Source organism: Galendromus occidentalis, unplaced genomic scaffold (genome assembly GCF_000255335.2).
Source record: "Galendromus occidentalis unplaced genomic scaffold, Mocc_1.1 scf7180000077501, whole genome shotgun sequence".
In the NCBI taxonomy this organism is placed as follows: domain Eukaryota; kingdom Metazoa; phylum Arthropoda; class Arachnida; order Mesostigmata; family Phytoseiidae; genus Galendromus; species Galendromus occidentalis.
Window position 1 is genome coordinate 1 of NW_003805489.1, and position 21,454 is coordinate 21,454.

Below are 21,454 nucleotides of genomic sequence, written 5' to 3' on the forward strand. Positions count from 1 at the left end.
TGGGGTCGTCTGCTAGAGGCTTACGCACTTTTCCTATGCGAGTCACCTGTGTAACAAACTTGTCGAGCTTATTTCTCTGAAACAGAGCGTTTGACAATGAAAATGGTGATGGCTGAATATGTCCGGCTGAGAATGAGGCACCGTTCATGCTACACAATTTCCCCCTTATCTTTATTATTTCATAAAATACAGGCCAAGAAGTAGGCTCGTTCTCGCAGAACGTCCGAACGAGGACTCGGAGGCTGAAAAAACTGAGGGCAAGAAACCCTTAGCATACCGTGATTAGTCCTAATCAACTGTTCTGGAAACGCTATGTCGATTGATGGGCCCAGAAATTCCCTCTTTCTGATTTTAAATATATACTTGGCGGAGAATCTCTCCTCCGCTAGAGATGGATCTATTCCTTCAGGATCGCCTCAGTTTTTGCTAAATTAATCGTTGAAACTTTCCTCAATTCTTCCTCCACCCCGCGACGATGTTGAAGACAACTAACACCTCCGGTTGAGGTTGTATAATGACAGCGGAAAACGATGTGCGCGCGTTCTTCATTTCATATCTCCTCTTATGAGAATGGACTCTCGTCGTTCATTCTAGAATTCCATTCATGCGTTTCCTTTCCTCATTGGTCGATGTCAATGGTTGTGGAAGGACACCGGCGGAGAACCTTCTGACTAGCAAGCTAAGGATGCCGGACTCCGTGAAGAAAAAAGAACGAGTTGCGCCTAATACATCGTCAGCCATAATCCCGACATAAGAAAACAAACAGTGTTCAGACAAGCGATACGAAGCAAATTCCCGTAACAAACAAGGGCGAGAAGTCGTAGTTCAGTTCAACCGAAGTGGTCCTCAGGAAATCACCTATCAGGCAGGACGCAACGTGGTGCTAAGAGAATCTAGCCACGGCGGGCCGTACGGCTTAGCGGACGATTGGGAGGGAGTGGTTCACCCAACGATAAACTTTTTAAACGGTGCTGTCGTCCTGTCGCAGCATTGTTAATGAATGAACGTGTGTCTATCGCGTTGGGACAAATCATTCCAGAATGAAGAGCTCTTTTTTGAGTGCCGCCGCCCAGTGATGGTCTCGAAAAAGAGGATAAGGGAATCCATCCTTACAATGCCGAATCATGATCATAAGGTTCCGACATTCCATTAAGAACCTAATTTTATTAGTCTTCAACTAATTCATCCCCATCATCGTCTAGATGCGGATGCGCGGCCTCGCGATATTCGAAAAATCCTCCATCGGACATGCAATGATTGTTCCTTGAGATCGGCAATATGAGATCTCATCGAGAGAGCACATCATGTAGCAGCGTTTCTCCTAGGCGGACATGGTCATGGAATCTAATGTACCTTTCATACGCATAGTCGCGATGTTCTCCAATCCTTACATCCTCCACGAGGAAGTGTGGCACTCGGTCACGTACCGGTTGCCGTCCGAATTGCGGGTTGCTAAGCGGAAAACGACGCCGCACTCGGTGCAGATATCGGGCCGTATATCCGATTGAAGTTTGTCCGTTGAGTAATAAGTAGATTTTGATGTCATTCGTCAACATTTCTGAGTTTAGAAAATTTGCCGAAGTCTTCGAAGGTTGCTACCGACCGAATCCCGTTCCCGCAGTTGAGTTCTTTGATCTCGTTTTCCTCAAACTAAAAAAGCGTCTTTTGATTAACGGCCAGAGGAAATCTCGTGATACCCTTCGTCGACCGGAGGGTAGTATCGAAAATCGTTCGCAGATCTTCAAACTCACGGAACTACGTGATCCGTGTTCACGTAGTTCTACGCCCACAAACCACCTGAGTCCCTGACTCGGGAACCCCGGGGATTTTTTTGGAACGAAGTCGAGGTGAATGCCGCCTCTGGGCGATTTTTTCCTTGCGATTTAATGCTCCAAAGATATGCCGCTAGCGACACATCGCTCCGCCCCTGCCTTGTTGCTACGCCACCGTCTGAGGAGTGCTCAATCCTCAATCCTACCCGTGAGAGTATCATTGAGGTATCCACTTTGACTTCAGTTTCTTGGTGGTAGTTTCGAGACTGATGATCGAAGTCGGCGAGGATTGGAATCGCCACCCTATGTCAGCAGCATTGTGTAAGATCGACCGGGAACTTCAGACGAGAAACCAAATCTCTGCCTCGATGCAGTCAGAAGCACCTCGTGAGAGGAATGGTAAATTGATGAGCCGATGAGGGTTCTAGGATGGATGGCTCCGAGCCCTCGATGCGGAATCGGCATGGCCACGACGACGCCCTAAATGATATGACTCCGAGAAGACTCCGATTCTGAATGGCGAAAACTCTCCGGCTCCCCTGGGGATGGACTCTGCGCTGGAAATATACCGTATTTCCCATATTATAAGAGCATGCTCTTCTATTTTTCAATTCCTCAACAGCTCGTTCGCCTAGTAGAAGGTGCTCCTCTAATAGAAGGTACCTGTCTATGTATAATATGGCTATTCTCCATTCGGACTTCGAAGAGAATACCTACTTCTCGAGAGGGCATCCGTGGGATAGAAGACGCGGATTTTTCCTAGGGCTACGGATTTCTCGGATTATGGCTACCCACTTGGGGGTGCTTTTCTAACAGAGGGTGCTCTTTCATTTTTCGATCCCCCCATGGGTGCTGTTCCATTGGAGGGTGCTCTTATAATACAGGAAATACGGTATGCTGCATACTTAAGACTAATACCGTCTTCGCTCAGTTGAATGAGTCTTCGCGCTCTCTCTCTGAGGCGATTCCGGGCTGCTTCTTTCGCGTGGTCTTCGCACAGAATTTCGACTGTCCATGTAGCTCCGGTGATTCGGGAAAAGCTCTTCCGGACGTCCTCCTGAATGAACCCCGCCGTATATTGAACTCTCCCCGATAAATGGTCAATTAAAATTTCGGAAATTTCGGAAAAATTCCGGATACGCAGCTTGGACGTGGCCAGCATCCGAGGGTCGCGCCTCTCAGTTCAGAGCAGACGCTCGTCGGCAGAAACACAGCAATGTTGGGGACAACACAACAACAGAGAGAGCAGCGCGGCGGCTGCGTCCATGCTCAGGAAAACAAGATTCTAAGTGCGGCGGCTGGCTGTGGTGGTGCTCCTCAACCTCATTCGAATAGAGAGGGAGCATGGCGGCTGTCCGTTCTGTCCTTCGTGGTCTACAGAAAATCTCATCGCCCCGATTGCTTGCTGGAGGGGTTTGCGTACCCAGCAGAAACGCCATATACAATCCCCGATACATAGAACCGCTCGGGACCGATCGTGACCAACTGAAAGAGGTTCTAAGTTCCCCTGATGGTAATGCGCGAATCAGTTTGTTCTCACTCCGGAATGGATTATCGAGGACTTGATTCTCATTCCAAATCGGTGAACGCATGCTCGAGATTTGGAGATCTACTAGGTGACGACCTCAGAGCAATCCATCACCGAGCCGGACCGCGCGGAGCGGCAGGATCTCGAGCATCGATGTCAGATATTGCATTCATCCACCATCTCTATCTCTTACAGCTGAAGAACTTCAGTTCCGACCTGTGAAAGCCGCGATAAGTGATGCGTCGAATTCGATATTCTACGATCCGCTCCTCCTGAAGTTCATAAACATACTCATGCGGAAGGGTGACAAGAGTCACGCGACCAAGTTGGTTCACAAAGCTTTCTACTCAGTCAAGCTGATGAAAGACGGGAATGGATTGAACCCTCTCGACACGTTCACGCTCGCCATCCGGAACGCCACCCCGGTCCTAGAAACTGTTAAGCTCAAGCGAGGCGGTATCTTCTATCAGGTACGTAATGATACCAATGAAAGATTGAACATGAAACATAAACGAGTATGAAATTCTTGGGGCGTTCTCCGGAACTTCATGATCCGGACTGTATAGCGCAAATACTTCTTCATCCCCTTTGACTCGTAAAGTATATTTCCTGCAGGTTCCCGTTGCATTGAGTGCGGAACGAGCCCGTTTCATTGCGATGAACTGGATTATTGAGGCGGTCGGTGAGAGAGAAAAGCCCACTCGGTTCCACGATCAGCTAGCGAGGGAGCTTGTCGACGCTTCGAACAACGTCGGTCGAGTCATCAAACGAAAACAAGAAGCACATAAAGAGGCAGAAGCCAACAAAGCCTACGCGCATTATCGATATGCGTGATATAGCTATTTAAGGATTGTTCCGGAGATATCCTAGTCGTTGAATTCAAGCCACAATAATCAATAAAAACTCGAATTCCCGAACAGAGCACGGTAGAAGTGGAGAAGAGCGGAGCGGGGGAAGTCGGAGCCTGTGGAGACAGAAGGCGAAGGAAGATAGCTTTGACTGAAGAGAGAGGATATGAGCTGTCCAGCGAAGAGAGCTCTGCCATACGACCTCGACGGCCGACGGCGAGAAGTAGTCTCGCATTGTCAAGAACGACGGAAGCGTCCGGGAAAAAAAGCCGAGGAGCGAAGGGGCCGCAGGTAGAGAGCCTTGGTTTTGTCAGCATTTACAAGAATGCGGAGACCGCAGAGAGCTTTTCTGGAGTCGGAACACAGTCGAGGTGTTGTTTTCCCTGCCCTTTCTTGGAGGAAAGTAGTAAATTAATGATTATATTCCTGTCTTCGGGAGGAAATCGCGAAATCGCCAGGAAGAGACGGAAATCGCCGTTTCCGCGAATTCCGCGATCACCGCGAAAAAATCTCCAGCCCTGATCATGGGGTACAGGGAGGGAAAGTCGGTTCGAATCGCGGTGAGAATAAGGTCTCTACGGAGAAGACGTTGGCAAAATCCATCGCAAAATACCGGTATTCCTAATAGAAATACTGGTATTCCTATGGGGGATACCGGTATTTTGCTATCGCTGCCACGAGGTCTCGACTAGAATCCTTACTCTTACGGACGGCGATCTCGTTCTTAGGCGCCTGAGGGTGTTGCCGACCGCGATAGGGCGGATACCCCCGTCCTTTTTGCGAAGAGCCAAAAGGTTGGCACCATAGAAGGTGTCCAAGGCGCAGCCTGGTACCCTGCCAATAAGGACCATGGCACAAAATCTAGCCAATGCGTCAGCCAGAGGGCACGACCCGCTGTCCTTGCCGACAAGATCTTTGAGGTGTCGGGAGCGGATTCCAACCGGTCCTCCACTGGAACTGTTGGGGAAGCTTCCGACGGCTATGCGGACATCCGACTCAGAGACGACAGATTCATCAAGGAAGGCGACCGGACGAGGTGCTCGGAGATTAGCGTGTGGAATGGGTATGTCTGGATGTTTGAGATCGAGGCTACGTCTCGTCTCGAGATCAGACGGCGCCGCCACGTCGGTAGAGAGTAAGGTGCGGGCAGCGGCCGACACGTCCCCCTGAGCAACTTCGTGCTGGACAAGGCGGGCTGTACACCTTTACGTGGTGCTGTGGATGCAAGCGGAGCAGAGTGGAACGATCGAACCGGAAGACTCTCCTGGTAGAAGCAGTTGAGATTGCTGCGGATGAGAGGAGAGAGCGATCTTCCTCGGACCTTGAGGATGGGGATCGAGGGCACAGAGGGGGCGAAACTGTACCGAGAAGACCACGCAGGTAGATTGTCTGACGAGCACACGATGTTGAGTACCTCCGTGAGTTCAGCAGCCATCGTGGCTCTTACGCTGTGCGGGATGATGCAGATGAGCTTCGATGAATTACGATGAATATAAACGCGCCTAATGATCGAATCCAAAGGCTCGGCTAGGATCGGCGTTGAATGCCCCGGAGCGGCCGGAATAGGATCGGAAGTCGGAGCAGACGGGATCTGACTAGATGAGGCAGGGATGGCACCGGGGGCGGTGTGTACAGAGCGCAACGCCGGATTCTTACGACCAACATGAGTTTTCAGCCCATGGACCGAACGCGTCTCAAAAGAACACAATGAAGAACGAAATGAAGATATGGAAATAATCGACGGTGATGTAGTTTCAAGCTGCCGAGCAGGGTTGTTTTCCCCCTTCTCGGGCCTGTTACGAGGACTTGGGGAATTCGTGGCAACCATCTAGCGTGGAGGTGGTTTGCCGCCAGACGCCGGTATGGAACTATCCTTCACCACAGAGGAAACGTCGATCGACGGCATGTTTCGTGACTCCGATGCAGACCTGTTCAGGGATCGGTACATCCTTCGCGAAGGTGAGAATCTGTCTGTCGGTCTTCACTAGGGCGCCCAAGCGGGAATCTCGAGCCTTGACGCGCGAGGCCTCGATTGCTCCGGGAGTTCTGATTAATAATTATTGCCGATCTTATACATGCAAGGATCAGTGCTCTTTCCTCATCAACATGCGATGACAAAGAAACGGTAGCAGCGAGGATCGATATGGACCCTAATGGTTCCCCGCAATGGATAAAGACGCATCTTGTCTTCTCCTCATCCAATCGAGGTTCCGCGAACCATCGACGACAACCAGCTAGATTTTATATACACATTTTTACGCTCTCATATAGTTCATCTTTCCCTGTTATGGGTTCCCCTTATAGCTCCACTCAATGCTGACAACAAGGACATCTGCAAAAAATAATACAGCGGGCACAGAGTTCCTTCTTTGTGCTGCCGCGGCTCCCGATGGACGATTGTTTGCGCTTCACGGTTACAGACTCCGATGGCGAGGGTTCATCGTCGGAGTGTATTCGTGTCTCCGTCGGTGCATCGAGATACTGAGCGGCTCCATAGATCTCCAGAAAAATACGCCTGTGTTCTTTCAGAAGTGCGATTTTTCGTAAATCCTCGATATCACGATCAGTTCGCGTTGTCGTTGAGCGAATCCGAATCGTCGTCGTCGCTGCATAGGTCGGAATCTTCCACAGCAGAGTCTTCCACCTCAACCTCGGATTCCTCGTCCAGAGCCTCCCATTGAGGATGACTTTCAACGACAGGTTTCGCGGGCTTGACTTCGAACTTCAGGTCGACTTGCTTGTCGAAGTCCTGCGGAAGGAGTGATAGAGGGGATGAGAACCGTATGATGACCATATTACGAGGAGCTCCAGAAAGACTTCTCCGCAACCAGATACTCACCGTGACGTAGGAATCACTCTTGACGTGTAATGTCAAATGATAATTTCCGGGTTTCCGAGGCGCCGTGAATTTCAAGATGGCGTCCTCTTCGTCCACAAGATTGGTCATCAGGAAAGGAACTGTCATGAGCTGTTGCTGTTTTTTGTCAACGAGGTACAGCCACCAGAATTCCTGCTTATCGCTCGGGAAATACGGCGCGTGGACGGGATGAGAAATCTTCGGGATTTTATCCATGATCTTCTTTCTCTCCTTTTTGCCCTGATCGAAATGCAACGCCTCGTCGTCTGACCCGTCTTTCTCATCCTCCTTGTTTATCTGATCCTCGTCGCTGTGATTTCTAGCGTCGTCGTCGATGCCTTCGTCTTTTTCCGCGTCGTCTCCATGGTCATCGTGTTTCTTCCGCTCAGTCTTTATCCTCCATCTGCGCTGAGTGTCTCCAGTTTGGGCTTTGCCCCCGTCTTCGCCCTCTTCTTCTTGCGACGCTAGGCTTTCAACAACGTCTGTGCATTCGACACCGTTCTCTAGAGCACGATTCTCCTTGTCGGGTTCCGCGTCGTCCTCGCTCCCTTCTTCGGGATCTGCTCTACGGATTACCCGGAAGTTCGTTGGCTTCTTGGTCTGAAAGAAGAAATCAGAGAGAGCCTGTCAGAGGTGTTCGCCATCATCGAGAGAACGAATCGATGCAAGATCCCTGTAAGGAATATTGACGAAATTTTACGGCTCTATTCCTCGGCGGGGAGCGTCTCACCTTGGCCTTCTTCCTCCCACCAGCCTTCTTCTGAGGCTTTTTCATCCAGCTCGTGATTTTCGGTTTCTCCCCTTCCTTGTCATCGACGAGCTCTTCTTCCGACCGGTTGAGGACTTCCTCTGGTTTCCGTCGCCTCATCGTGACCGTCATCGTGACCAGAGAGTCAGCCGTGATGGTCTCAGGATCCTCGTCATCGATAACTTCAAGTTTGTATTTGATCTCGACCGAGGGCATCGATTCGAGACATTTGACTACGTTTTGATATTGGGCATCGTCCAAGAACCGTAACAAATCTCTGCGTTTCGTTTCCGTCAGCTGTCGCAGCTGATCGATGCTCTTGATATGACATTTTTTGTTAGTGAATAGACGGAGGTGCTCCTCTTTGATGTGCGGAATCTGGAGCAGAGGGTTACGGTTCACCCACAACGCTTGCACAAGCAGCTGGCTGAGCTTGATCGCGTTCTCTAAGGTTTCCAACTTGGGCATCCGTTGGATACGTCCACTGAGCGCCAGCATTACTAATTGAGACGTGCAGGACACGAACTCGCTCAGTAGGACAGGGCACTTCGTTATAATGTACCTCATGTCCTTGGCGGCGCTCTCGCTCAGAGGTAGCCGCATGAGGTGCGCATGAAGCAATGCTCTGGCCTTGATCGAATATTCGTAATTCAACGGAGCCTCGCGATTCTTCTCACCGAAATCTTCGATTTTCTTAATGAGTTGGGGAATTTCCTCGTTATCGCTCGGTCGCATTTTCATGTCGGGATTTTGTGACGACTCGAAATCCGTTGAAGCGGCCACTATCATCACCACTCGGCGAAGAGGCATCAGGGATGTTTTGTTGATAAAGTAGAAGTACAGTCGCGTCGTATCCAGAAGCACTTCGAGATCTTCGCCGTATTTTGCGGACCTGTACCACCACAGGCCCACTGCGGTCGGCAAACCGACCATGAAGACGAGCAAATAGGCCCCGACTACCCAGATAGAGTTTTCCTTTTCGACGATCCACGCGGGAAGCGCGATACCTGAGAGAGGAATTGATTTCAAAATCATGCACGATCTTAAATTTCTCTAAGAGCAAGCAGAGTTACTATCCGACTTCGAATGAAAGTTCTTCATGAACATGTACAATGAATGATGCGACAAACATTGAGACACTCACCGAAAGACATGGCCCCTGGACCATCAGGATCTCCGTAGGCCTCCCAGTTCTTTCGAGATTCTTCATCGCTCAAAGCTTTGTATGCTCTAGCTATTTCCCTGAACTCCGCCTCGTCACCAGTCTTCATATCTGGATGATTGATCGCCGCTTGCTTTCGATAAGCCTTCTTGATTTCGGAAGTTGACGCTCCGGGGTCGAGTTTGAGTATCTCGTAAGGATCCCATTTCTTCCAGGTGTCTTCCAGATGCGCAACCTGAATATGAATTGTAATATCGTGTAGTCGTTGTTTCCTCCGAGTCCGGCATAAATCGAAGCCTGAAGAGGATTCTGAATCCATGCCATCGATTCGGAAACCAGGAAACCTCTGAAGCTTCCGCGGAAAATTTCTAGTGAGACCAGCTGCGATCTATGATGTTTCACGCTCCCTCTTGACGAGGATCGAGAACGTTCTAAAACTTGGATTGGAGAGTCCCGAGATCAACCTTTCTCACGCGGGCTATTGGGCGATTGTGAGGGAGATATTTCAGGGCATACTCCCACTTTTGCGACGGAAGGCGAATACGGAGGTTCCGCAGGAAAAACTTCGGTTCGATTCCTCCAGAATTCTATCTCGGCATTTCATGATAACGAGTTATAATGATTAGCCTCCGGACATTGGACTGTCTGCTTGCTGAGAACCATTCACTTGATCACGAATGTGGCCAAGGACTCCGAGGCGCGGTCTCGATAATAATGTTTCGCGAGCACGCCCTGGCCGGACACTGCGGTGACCTCGACCGTTCTATTGATGATCGATCACGAGGTGGACGGAGAAATGCTGAAACTTCAGATTCTCGACACCAAAAATCTGACATGTTTAGCCTTCTCTCGAAGATGAAGACCCGAACCTCAATACCGTAAGTGGGAAGCTTTTCCATGACGCGAGTCATCCTCTGCGGGAAACGAGGCCAGTTGTCCTGATAGACCAAGCCCGAGATCGCTCGAGTGATCCTGGATCCTGCCGGAGGATGTCGGTCGACTCTCCTTGATACATCCGCGATCAAACAGGCTCCTGCTCGGACGTCCATTCTCCCCGAATATTCCCGCGCTCAGAACATGATGCGACGACGGACGTTCGTGTCTCGGGTCGCCCATCGATAAATCAATCATCCCACCGATCCAAATTAATGAGTCTTCAGCCATCGGAGACGAGGTAGTTGTTCCTCGGACCGTCAAGGAACTTTCGAAGTGTCGTCGTTTTTCAAAACCGAAGCGTCGATGGACAAGGACGGCGGGCAGAGCGGAATTAGTGCGTATCAGAACGGAAGACTTTATCAAAGACCTTCCCCTCAGCCGGAAGTCACTTTATGGACATGCTGATGTATTTTTTTCCACGGGACTTGACAGCTCCGCCCTTGGTATTGCGTTGGCCACGCTCGATAGATTGGCTGGGAAATTATTCAATTAGTGACCTACCCTGTAGGCGCATGCGAATATCGCAATCCAGCCGAGAACGATGAGAATTCCAAGGATGATATTTTTTGTCTTTGTCCTTGGAGAAATTTGTTTCTGCCGAGCGAATTTATCACGGCACGGAGAGCATTCGCATTTTCTTTTCTCTTCTTCCGGGTCCTCCTTGGTTTTCCGCGGCCACAGGTAGTAAGTGCAGGGAAGTACGACCATGGCGAGGAACGCCAGAAGGAACAAGAAAAACGTGCCCCCGTTTTCATCGTACTGAAATTTCGATGCCATCTTGTGCCGATACAACGCCCGTTCGTCCTCCTCAAAGCGTTTGAGGCTCGGTCCACGAAGAAGAAAACCCGGTCCTCTCAACTTCTAGCTAGTCCTCTTGGCTCCTACTACGACGACACCGAATGCCACTTTTGAGAGGTCCACAGTTCTGCCAGCACAACTCACCACTATGCCCTGATTGTTAGAGAGATTCCGGGATCCGGATCGCTTTTATTTCCTACCTCCATCGGAGAGAGAATACCGCGGTCCTCGACTGATGGCCTAGAGCCTTCGGGCTGGACCATATAGCCGAGGTTTAATGTCCCGGCTCCTGTTATTCGCATTGCTTCCGAGGACCGATCCAGAGAGCTAATGTACCCGAGTGCCGCTCGAGCTCGTCCACTACCCCGAGCATAACTCGTTGAAACTCATCAATCTAGATAGAGACGCTCAGGGTGCACCCCGAGATAATCGAGGCTGCTCGATTCTAACCCCATTCGAGTTCTTGGGCGCGGAGGCAGATGCGGACCAACTCCGGAATGTCATAGAGAGTCTAATGAACTATGACGAGGTGAGTGCAGCGCGTAAGAAAAACACTAGTCTTTGAAAGATCTCGCCTCCTATCTCCCCCCAATGACCCTTGTGTTAATTACCCTTGTGATTATAATATCCCATCGCAGGACGATGGGAGAAGCTCCGTTGCATACTGGGTCTGGTCGATCTAGTCTACGCGTATGCTTACACGAATCGGATTAATGAAGGCGACTTGAACTCTGAGAATGGTGAGTGATCGAGAATTCGATCCGCGAAAAGCTGCAGGATGGACTGTCACCAAACTCTCAGCTACCTTGAGCCATTTCGAGGAGTTCACATACAGGATGGCTGCGAAGATTTCCTGTATCCGATGAACTCTGGTGTTTCCTCTGATGAGGTCGTACGCCCTCAGCGAGGTTTGCTGGCAAGACGCGGCAGCCATCTTCAAGCGAGGACCCAAATACGTCTAAGCCTGTGCTGCAAATTCATTAGGCAATGGAACATGATGTTGACGGCCGGCTGCTTGAAGATCTGTATCTATACGTAGTTGATTATACTGTATCCGTATCTGTAACGGCGCTGCAAACAAGCTCAGTCGACTTCAAGACATCGCTCAGAGAATGTTGGGGACCGAGGTTGGAGGAAAAAGACATCGACTTGAACCTCATGGCACTAGAGCTTCAAATAAAACAGGTACATCGAACCATCCTGGCGCATTGATATAATACTCATTTAGGACTCCTATTGTGTTGAGATCATCATAGGGCCGATTCGCCGCGTATCGTGAATCGTGATTCGTGATTCCCGACGCATTGAAACATGTCCCGACGCATTGAAACAATGCAATCGCATGTCGAAAACCATGCCCTCCACGTCAGTGCGGCCCGAAAGGGACTTTAGTCTGTTGCGCCTTATCCTGGGCGAGAACCGCTGCTCGAGACTCGAAGCGGAAACACCAGACGACATTTTCATGCTTAGGAGAGCGTTCGAATCCGGGTGGTTGATTCCGAACGCTCAACCTCCAATAAGTTTGTTCTGTGTGATCTCGCAACAATTGTACTGCGGTCTTAATGATATCTGTTCACAAGTAAATAATCGTAAAGCCTTTGTATTCCGAACGTAGAGTCAGTCGCTCTTCCGTATACATCTTTGACGGCATGAATCGTCCATAAGAGCAAAGTCATCATGAATTTCGCGGATCACAAGGGATCCGAAAATGGCGGATCTTATCCGCGGATCCTGATCTTACGGATCTGCGGATCCGAGATCCGCGGATCTTGACTTTTACGGATCTTTGGTAACCCTAGCTCCAACACGAACAAGTGAACTACACGAAGTCGGTGGGAATGATATTATCAGATGTCAGATGATCTTCATTCCGAATTCGAGTCGGGGTCATCGAATCCCTCCAATCGTACTGAGAGCTCGGAAACGTACGCCTTCCCATTTTTTGTGCGGTCTCCTGAGTTGATCCATGGAGGGAATCCCTTGAAGCCAGCATAGCGTGCATGACATTCTCATTTACCGCCTCTGGACTGATTTCCCAGGTGTGAAACAATGTCTGCCCTCGATACGCCTTATCCTGAGCTTCTTCGCTCAACAGGCCGACCGGGAGTGGAGCCTCGCCCACGATCTGACAAACGTTGATCAGAAAGGGTACAACTGGATAAGGGGGGGTTCAAGCTGTACCCTTCGCGGACTGCATTGGGCATTGGATACCATCGATACAACTAGACAAACAGTTTGGCCGTCTCGATGCAGAAAACTTCTCGGGATCGATCTGCTCGGGACAATAACTCGAGGCGTGGAACATCGTCTTTAATCTGCGAACGAGCTCCTCGTTGATTCGAGTAATCCTGGAAGCAGTCGGAAAATCGGAGAAGAAGCTTCGAGACCTGTTCTCGACATTCGTACTTCCGAAGCCTCGTTTCACACAATCAACCTCCTATCCGAGTTCTTCGTCGAGCTCTCTCTGTATCTACGTATCTCTTGGCCTCGTTCATGGTGCGCGTCGCTTGTTCTCCCGGAATCCTCCATTTTTTCAGGGGCTGGTTGTGAATGAAATCAAGGCAAGGAGGGGCAAACATTGATAGGTGAAGCGCAGTCGGGACTCGAAATCACAAAGACCCGGGTCCGGAAATCGTGGACTCGGGTCCGGTTTTCCCGGATCCTATTTTTCTCGCTCAGATGCGCTTCAGGGAGGCCCTAGACCCGGAACCGTCCGCCCGGGTCCAATATCCTGCGTCCGGCTCTCGTTCCTCTGATTTTCCAATGATTAGCGGTTTTTTTTCATATGATTTTATGAGAGAAAGGGGAATCTGTGTTGGAGCGCCGATCCGTCATCCGTTACCTACCTAATTGAAGAGCAGGCGCAGCCCAAGCATATTATTGCCTCGTGTGGATCCGAGTGTCTACGCCGCATGCGGCGATCGCGTCAAAGCTCGTCATACTTTGTAATATACGCACCGGCCGTAAGGGTTTGTCTGTTTCGTTTAACTGGGCTGATGAAGTCGTACGCCCGCCCGATCCCACATTCTGAATGCCAGTCCCTAGTCAGATGGATTCCGCGCATTCCGAGCTCCTTCAGCTCTCCCCGATCTCAGAGACTTTGATTCCGCTCGCGGGTGGCTTCATATCCATCCGGGCTTCCAACATCGAAGATTCAAATTGCATCCTCGCGAGTTTTTTTCTTCTCCTCACTCAGTCAGGGACACCGTTCACCGTACTAACGATATGAAAAACGAAGTAATCACAATAAGGGTCATCCCTCATGCAACCAGTTTATTGTCGTCGATAATTAATTGCTCTCGATCTTCTCGTCTCTCGAACAATCTCGTGTCCAGAGTTTCAGACAGTCATGCCTTTACACATGGAGTGCCACCGGCCGGAATTTTCCGGTATCCCGGAAGAGCTGAGGGACGCCGCGCCCCTCAGTGGCACTCGAAGTCTTTCGTACTTTAACTTTAATGTATCAGGTTGGTCTTCGTTGTCGACGTCTCCTTCGTAAATCATGCTGCCTTTGCTGCTGCCGCCGCTGGTATCGCTCGCTTCCTTCATTGATTAGGTAGATCCTCGTTCCCCGTGCTCATTCTCCATTGCATGTATGAGATTTCCTTCCACACCTAACTTCGATCCAGCTAGGTGGCTTAATTCCGAAGAGCATCTTGTCTGGATTGGAGCCACAAGTCGACACGGTCTGAGGAAAGCTCCAACTCCAAAGAAAGCTTCAACTCGTCGTTTATTGTCTCCAGACGCAATTCACGCAGCCTCGTCCTAACAAACGTCCGAGGTCTGCCGTGCGCTTTCCCTCTTCGGGAAACCTTAGTTGGTGTTCTTGCAGGCAATGATAGCCTCTTCCTTGACGGCTGAGAGGACTGTGATGATCACAGTACCTTCACCTTTCTCGAACTCCTCGCGCATCTTCTTCGCCAGCTCCTCGTCGGCAGGAATGCGGAGATCATCACGGATTTCTCCTTTGTCGTCCATAAGGGAAACGAAGCCATCGTCGGAGATGTCGATGAGCTGCAAGGAACCGCATCCATGAGTCATTTGCCTTCACCAAGCGGTACACTCTGGTACGAGTATATGCTAGCACGCTTCCGGAACTCCATTCGTCGAAGTTCTAGCCGCGAAAGTATTGTGCGCTACCGGTTGAGGCTCAGAAGAGATTCCGTCTCTATTGATCCAGTCAGGGAGCCCTCGTTTTACCATCGTGATAGGAAGACCGACTCCGTCTCACAGAACAGAAGCCAGTGGCAAATGATGGCCAACTCGATTATAATCATCATTGTCATTGGGATTCACAATCAGAAGAACACTCACCTGGAAGTCGTTCCTGTTCACATTTGGTACATCAATGTTGTGCGTTGAGGGGCAAAGATCTTCATACTTTTTGGAGTTGAAGATATCGATGCCGACAAGGTGGACTTTGGCGTGACCGTGTTTGCCGGTCTTCGAAGTCGTCATCTCCACAATCTTGCAGGGGCGACTCTTGAGCATGACGAAACCGTTCTTGCGGAGGGCCGAGCATTGCATGGGGTAGGTTTCTGATGCCCCGGAAACAGCAGAATTGAAGTCGACCTCTTCACCCTCCATTTTCGACGGGATGAGATGTATTGCTGACTCCGACGAGTGAACAACGGTTTCTGCAAGAACAGCTTCGAATCAATCGAACAAATCAATCTTATTCGAGCGTGCTGTCTGTGTGGCGATGGTGGTTCAACGGTTCCCTCGCCCACGGGTGATCCAATCGGAAGCACAGAAAAGTTGCAGGATCATCGCTCTCCGAGTGTGTCTTACGGATTCCTCTCTTCTTTCTAACCCTATTCTTCTCTTCGGCGTAGGCTCTCTTCATCTCTCTTGCTCTCCCCCTCTAACTCCACCGGAGCATACTGACGAGCACGTTGCGAAAGCACCGTTCGAGTGGCGCGAAACACCGCAACACCAATACCGCTAGAGCTCGAGCCAGTGATTCGGGCAGCACTTCTGAATTCGTGGGAGGAGCTCCCCGACTACTCCCGCATAGTAGACGAGAAGTTTTGACGGACGAGCTCGCTATCTCTGTTCATCCACGAGCCAAGGTCTCTAGCTCTTCAGAGACTTCGGACCGGGTCCGACCCGAGTCCGCAGATGCGAAAGGGGTCCAAATAGTCCGCTACACGAGCCGCCACGGAACACATTAGATCGACACCGCGTCCGGGCGTGGTGAAAGCACTCAACAGGTCGGTTCGAAATTCCGACAAACACGACTTGCGCCACGAGCTGGAGGATCTTCGACCGGTTCCGCCCGAGATCGACACATTGCCACAAAGAAGACACCGAAAATGGCGTCATGCGCCCATACAAGATGCCAGCGACCGTATGTGGCCGGTCTCACCGGGAAAATTTGTTGCCGCAACTGATGAATGCATAAAAAAACAGATTGGCAACCATCATCATGAGCAACAACGGCCTCCCGTCTTGTAGCAGAAGGCTTCGTGTTGCTCGGCTTGAACAGAAACCTGCATCTCGGCGAAATCCAGATTGAATCGCTGGCACACACCTAACGACGTTTTGCAGAGATATTTCGACTGACATATAAGGAAAAAACGGCGCCTATCTATCTACACAACTACAATCCCGTATCACTTACGTGCGACACTGGTGCGAGCCAGTGGCGAAAAGGCTCTTCCGGAAGCCCGCGATTCAGGCCACGGTTTCGACTTCCGCCGGAGCGAGGTGGCGTCGTACGTTGGAATTCTCGTTGGGGAAAGATGTGCTTCTACCGGGCTCAGAGCTGAACTTACTCATCCGCCGTATCGATCTGTCGATCGCCACGAATCTGGGCATTATTTCTCGGCGTTTTATTGAGTTTCTTCTCTAGCCATCGAGCGTGGTCTTTGTTTACATCGCCGAGCATACGACAGCTCCCCCGTAGTGAAAACAAAATATTGATCTCTCGATCTGTAGTTCAGCGCTCGCATTATTCGAACCCACGGAGGCGAACTGACCTCTCGCTCGGAGCTCACTTCTTCAGAGACGATTTTCCTTCCGTGTTCAAGCCCTGTTGAAGAACCCGAGAATGGCCTCCGGTGGGGAAAGCTCAAAGGTAGCACGTTTTCATCACTAGTCCTCTCCAGCGATATCTCTCGAAAATGACGGAAAGATCACGAATCCATCGCGGTGTTCGTGGTTTGCTCCCCCTGCTTCCCTTGAGTTCCCGTGCTGCGTGGGACAGCTCCACAGCTGTGGGATGGTCCCAGCTGAGATTACCCCCATGTTCGATCATCTCGGACCTTCACTCAATTTTCCTCCCGCTCTTGCTGTAGGTGCCGGAAGATGCCGATCCATGGAAAGTTCCAGATTTCACAAAAGATGACAACCCGAGCGGAGTCGTATGTGAATCATCATTCGCCATGCTCTTCCCGAAATACCGTGAAAAGTATCTGAAAGAAGTCTGGCCCCTCGTGAAGAAGACTTTGGGAGGTTAGTGTTAAACAGTTCCGATATCGGTTCCGTGCGGGACGCAATCGACCCTCACAATATCGTTCGGCACGACGATCGTGCGCCTGACTGAGCTGAAAATACTCCAACCCGGTGACCGTCTCCTGAGTCTCGTTTTTAATCCCTTCAGAGCATGGAGTGGAAGCAGAGCTCGACGTGATAGAAGGCAGTATGATCGTCAAGACGACCAAGTGAGTTTTTGCCTTGCTCGGGTTCTCGCCGCCACAAGTACTTTCCCGGGGGAAGTTCCTGGAGTGCTCAACTGATGTCTGAAAGGGATGTCCTGTTTCCAGGCAAATGTGGGATCCGTACATAATCATTAAAGCTCGTGATCTGATCAAATTGCTGTCTCGGAGCGTTCCCTTCGAGCAGGCCGCGCGGATCCTCGAGGATGACATTGCTTGCGACATCATAAAGATCGGGGGAATGGTCCGGAGGAAAGATCGATTCGTCAAAAGACGACAGAGACTGGTCGGACCGAACGGCGCTACGCTGAAAGCGATGGAAATTCTCACAGATTGCTACGTACTCGTGCAGGGTAACACCGTATCGACGCTCGGACCGTACCGCGGTCTGAAACAAGTCCGGAAAATCGTTGAGGATTGCATGAATAACATACATCCCATCTATCACATCAAGACGATGATGATTAAGAGGGAGTTGGCGAAAGATCCTGAGCTTAAGGATGAAAATTGGGAACGCTTCCTGCCAAAACTCGTCAACAAAAACATTTCGAAGAGAAAACAGCCCAGGGTCAAACGAACGAAGGGAGAGTACAACCCGTTCCCCCCAGCCCCACCGAAATCGAAGGTGAGACCGAGTATACGCATATGCTCTAAGAGCGTTACTTCGCTTCGATGGATTCTAATATTCTATCTCCGGATTCTTTTCAGATCGATACCGAGCTCGAGACTGGGGAGTACTTCCTCAAAGAGGTCGATAAACGCAAACGTAAGCGGAAGGAACAAGCCTAGGGCTCGCGAATATCCGACTTTCCCCCAGGGAGATCCAGGGAAGCTGCAGCGCGGGCACGAATCGGGGGAGAATCGGAATATTTCAGTGCTCTTCCATGGCCATCGACGAACGGGATTGATACAGAAGTTCGCACAAATCTTCTGAGTTACACGGACCAATACGCTTAAAGCTGTTGCTTTCGAACCATATCTTCGAACTCTAAAAATATTGTCTAGAGTTACCGGACTCGACTTCGTTCTTCTTCCCCCTAGAGTCAGCCTCGATGCTGGAATCCCTCTAAGCTCCTACGGAGCTCGGGAGACCAGCTTCGAGCACCTCTTTGCTTATAGTCAGGTCAAGGGCATTTTCTGCCTCCGGCTCTGAAGATGGGTACCGGACGGGGACATCTCATTCCTACGAAAAGGGGTCAGGACTGTTTCTTATGTTTCCGTGCGTTTGAGCTCGACTATGATGTTGATTTGGCCGAATGCTTTGGTACAGCCAAGGTGCGACGATTGCATTCCAAAACAAATGAGATTCAATGACTAAGTTTCCGTAGCGGGAATAGGTTGTGTGAAGCTCTACTTTTTGAGCTGAATCTACTCTTTCTTGCTCTACTTTCTGAATGCTGTTCATAGTCGGGAAAATTTCGACAGCTCCCTCGATCTTCACAAAAGTTCAATTCAATCGGGTGCGACAGTCGAAAATCGGACGGAGTCTGAGAGGACCTATTTTGCTCATGCCGTCTATTCAGCATTTTTTCCATGATTTTGCGGGTCACAGCTCTCAGACGATCGATCGCTGACCCTGGGCAGATGGCAGTCTCACTATGACGACCTTCGCGCCTGATTCGAATGAGAATTCGTTTACGGATCCGTCATTCAATTCATCGAAGCCTTCAAACTCTGTAAATCCGAAAGCCTCGACCCACTCAGCAACAGGGACTCCGACATCAAACGCCAGAGCGTCTTCTCCATAGGCAGACTTCCTCACAGCCTAATCTCGTCCATGGAAAATCTTCTGCTGCCGGCTTAGCATGACATCAACTGAACCCTCGACGTTACTGGCTCCATCAGTTGATGCCGCCACGAAGTTATGTGTCCAAACACCCACGGTGCGGGGGCGTATGCCTTTTTGCGTCTCTATACGTCTCCGATCCGAAGATCGAGATATTGAGGTTACCTAACGACGATCTGCCCGAGAGAGCTGAGATTTCCGCAGGTAAAGCGTGGAGAGAGAGCCTGTGGACTCCGAGAATATCGCCAAGCAAACAAATAAATTAGAGACACAAGAGAAATGAGCACTCAGATCCGAGAGAATCACGTTTCCATCCATTGAACGAGTCATTTTTTGCGCGTGGTTTCTGCAGGTCGGTCCTCAGCGTTCCCGATCCTTGAGCCCACGCAGGTACTTCGTTCCTGTCCAATGCGATAGGGACGAAGAACATGGAGGTCGAGCGCAGTTGTTCCGAAATGGAATGCTCTTCTCGGAAGTTTTCCTTCACAGATTGTCTGATATCGGTCTGCTGATCCCCGAAAGACCTCCCGTCGACCAGGAACAAGACCATGCTTTACCGCATTTACCGAGTGGGCCTCTCGTGCAGCCCACTGAGTTCCATGTCATACTCCTCATTGGATGGAGCTGTGGTGGATGGAGTATCTGGCCAATTCGTGATGCTTCATGTGGGAAGATCCCGCCCTGGTCATGAACGACGGAACCTCGGCTCCCTGCCTTAAACGTCCGGGATCCTGGGTCTTGTTGAAAGCTCGTCCTGACGGGGCCCCGGCATGAGGTGCATGAGAAACGGAATCGGCCCGCATCCAGCTGAGACACCTCTCCTCGCGGGGCTGTGACTGCTGATAGTTTGATTCACATCTGCAGAAGGCACCGGAACAAAAGCTTTATCGATCCGCGTCGTTATAGGAATATGGCTACCGATCTCGGTCGCTATCCCGAAGACTGGCTAGGCTGACTCTGTTTTCCGAGTAGGTTCCAAGTTTCTCTAAGCGTTTGATGCGATCTTTGTGGATACACGGGGCACCTGAGCTTCTTGCGAGCTTGTCTCGTCACCTTTGAGAACTCTAAACAACATAGGGAAATACCCTTACTGGAGACCTTCCCGGATCTCGGACAATGAATTAAAAGCCGTCTCGGATGTGAGGTCTCTTTTTATTGATCAAATTATGAATTTGTCGTTCGCCGTGCATTCCGAGGATGACCCTGCAGCTACCGTATCAAGTATGAGTCCGAAATTTCGTCTCTATGCATCTCTCTGCCGTTTCGAGGCGTGAGACTATACTCGACAAGAATACGTAGGTCTCGCGCCAAGTTTGTATTCGAAATGCATCTTTTGGGATTCTCTATCTGATGACTCTCCGTCTGCGAAAGCTCCAGAAAGACCGAAAACTCGGTCTCAACAATCAAGACAGGCCTTCTTATCCCGTATGTGTGAAATATCCCATTACAATCAGAATGAGGTCACTTCCTCCATCGGAGCTCGCGTGATAATCGCTTAAAGTCTTCGGGAGACATGCTCGAGATGCGACGATCGGGGTCCTCGTAGGAGCACAGAGGAATTCAAAGATACGGGGGACTCCGAGGACTACGGAGAAGCAAGGGAAACGGAGAAATGTGTAGTGGGTTCACGGACAATGGGGAAGTTGTGAGAGAAGCAAGATCCTCTAATCGGACCCCGGCGGGTGGATATTTCACTTCAGTATATTTCACGCAGACTCAGGGAGATCCCTCCCGTCGATTGAATTACATTGGTACCGACTAGCTTCTAAACGGGAGAGGTTGGGCGAAGAGGGAGTTTAGCGTTGAAGGGAGATGAGTAGCGCCAATGACTGATTACGCGTCCCTGCACCCTCGGCGATGTCCCGACTTCTCCAATGATCCCGAAAACATTCCGTGTTTCTCTAGCTACTCGCCGCATATTGCGCTTGGTGTTCACTTCTCATCCCGACGATAATTGGTCATCTCCTCTATCCTCTTGTTGTACATTGAAAAATATCACTGAACAGCGCAATAATTTCCAATTTTTCTTCATGACGATAGACTCGTTCTCAGGTAGTGACAGCAGTTCGTTGCCAGGCATAATTTTAAATAGCTATATAATAAAGAATAAATTTTACTAATATTATCGATGCTTAGTAGGCCATCATTCGGGCATTGTATGATAGAACTTTGAGACCGGTGACAGGTCAAAATTCCTCTGAACTTTGGACGACTTCGACATGATGGTTTCTCTCGGAGTGCCCTGTGGTCGACACACAAACGTCATTCCAACAACTCATCCGACCCCCATTCTTTCACTTCTAGGAAGAAACGAATCCAGTAGTGAAGATCGGAATCGGACATTGGCGGGATAAATCGCA

The 21,454-nt window shown here is 50.2% G+C and overlaps 4 protein-coding genes across 5 annotated transcripts; 2 read left to right on the plus strand and 2 right to left on the minus strand.

Moving 5' to 3' along the window:
* The first annotated feature begins 3,015 nt into the window (after nucleotides 1–3,015).
* mRpS7 (mitochondrial ribosomal protein S7) lies at nucleotides 3,016–4,184 on the plus strand. The gene is made up of 3 exons (XM_003746703.1): nucleotides 3,016–3,285; nucleotides 3,496–3,770; nucleotides 3,916–4,184. The coding sequence occupies exons 1-3, from the start codon at nucleotides 3,117–3,119 to the stop codon at nucleotides 4,132–4,134; spliced, it is 663 nt and encodes a 220-aa protein (XP_003746751.1). The 5' UTR covers nucleotides 3,016–3,116; the 3' UTR covers nucleotides 4,135–4,184.
* Nucleotides 4,185–6,711: 2,527 nt separating this feature from the next.
* LOC100905252 (translocation protein SEC63 homolog) lies at nucleotides 6,712–10,628 on the minus strand. Its single transcript, XM_003746741.1, has 5 exons — nucleotides 10,353–10,628; nucleotides 8,898–9,150; nucleotides 7,736–8,760; nucleotides 6,988–7,605; nucleotides 6,712–6,897 (listed from the first exon to the last, which is right to left on the minus strand). The coding sequence occupies exons 1-5, from the start codon at nucleotides 10,626–10,628 to the stop codon at nucleotides 6,712–6,714; spliced, it is 2,358 nt and encodes a 785-aa protein (XP_003746789.1).
* Nucleotides 10,629–13,894: 3,266 nt separating this feature from the next.
* On the minus strand, nucleotides 13,895–16,321 carry LOC100899764 (eukaryotic translation initiation factor 5A-1). Of its 2 annotated transcripts, none has more exons than XM_003746704.1 (3): nucleotides 16,273–16,321; nucleotides 14,964–15,286; nucleotides 13,895–14,663 (listed from the first exon to the last, which is right to left on the minus strand). In XM_003746704.1, exons 2-3 carry the CDS (start codon nucleotides 15,234–15,236, stop codon nucleotides 14,463–14,465), a joined length of 474 nt encoding a protein of 157 aa, XP_003746752.1. In that variant the 5' UTR covers nucleotides 15,237–15,286; nucleotides 16,273–16,321; the 3' UTR covers nucleotides 13,895–14,462. The 2 variants fall into 2 exon arrangements, with proteins under 2 accessions (XP_003746752.1, XP_003746753.1); XM_003746705.1 differs by having other exon boundaries at nucleotides 16,183–16,276.
* A 248-nt stretch (nucleotides 16,322–16,569) lies between these two features.
* Nucleotides 16,570–18,229, plus strand: dbe (KRR1 small subunit processome component homolog dbe). Its single transcript, XM_003746706.1, has 5 exons — nucleotides 16,570–16,728; nucleotides 16,949–17,105; nucleotides 17,254–17,314; nucleotides 17,417–17,933; nucleotides 18,017–18,229. The coding sequence occupies exons 1-5, from the start codon at nucleotides 16,702–16,704 to the stop codon at nucleotides 18,095–18,097; spliced, it is 843 nt and encodes a 280-aa protein (XP_003746754.1). The 5' UTR covers nucleotides 16,570–16,701; the 3' UTR covers nucleotides 18,098–18,229.
* Nucleotides 18,230–21,454: the final 3,225 nt, after the last annotated feature.

Bases quoted from the DNA above. Each gene is read 5' to 3' on its own strand.
- LOC100905252 (XM_003746741.1), bottom strand. From the start codon at position 10,628: ATGGCATCGAAATTTCAGTACGATGAAAACGGGGGCACGTTTTTCTTG. The intron at 7,606-7,735 runs GTGAGACGCTCC...TTCTTCTTTCAG, and splicing joins GTGGGAGGAAGAAGGCCAAG to ACCAAGAAGCCAACGAACTT. The intron at 6,898-6,987 runs GTGAGTATCTGG...CTCCTTCCGCAG, and splicing joins AGAGTGATTCCTACGTCACG to GACTTCGACAAGCAAGTCGA.
- LOC100899764 (XM_003746704.1), bottom strand. From the start codon at position 15,236: ATGGAGGGTGAAGAGGTCGACTTCAATTCTGCTGTTTCCGGGGCATCA. The intron at 14,664-14,963 runs GTGAGTGTTCTT...GGTTCCTTGCAG, and splicing joins TGAACAGGAACGACTTCCAG to CTCATCGACATCTCCGACGA.
- dbe (XM_003746706.1), top strand. From the start codon at position 16,702: ATGGCCTCCGGTGGGGAAAGCTCAAAG. The intron at 17,106-17,253 runs GTTAGTGTTAAA...TAATCCCTTCAG, and splicing joins CGTGAAGAAGACTTTGGGAG to AGCATGGAGTGGAAGCAGAG. The intron at 17,315-17,416 runs GTGAGTTTTTGC...TCCTGTTTCCAG, and splicing joins ATGATCGTCAAGACGACCAA to GCAAATGTGGGATCCGTACA.
- mRpS7 (XM_003746703.1), top strand. From the start codon at position 3,117: ATGGCGGCTGTCCGTTCTGTCCTTCGTGGTCTACAGAAAATCTCATCG. The intron at 3,286-3,495 runs GTAATGCGCGAA...TATCTCTTACAG, and splicing joins GGTTCTAAGTTCCCCTGATG to CTGAAGAACTTCAGTTCCGA. The intron at 3,771-3,915 runs GTACGTAATGAT...TATTTCCTGCAG, and splicing joins GAGGCGGTATCTTCTATCAG to GTTCCCGTTGCATTGAGTGC.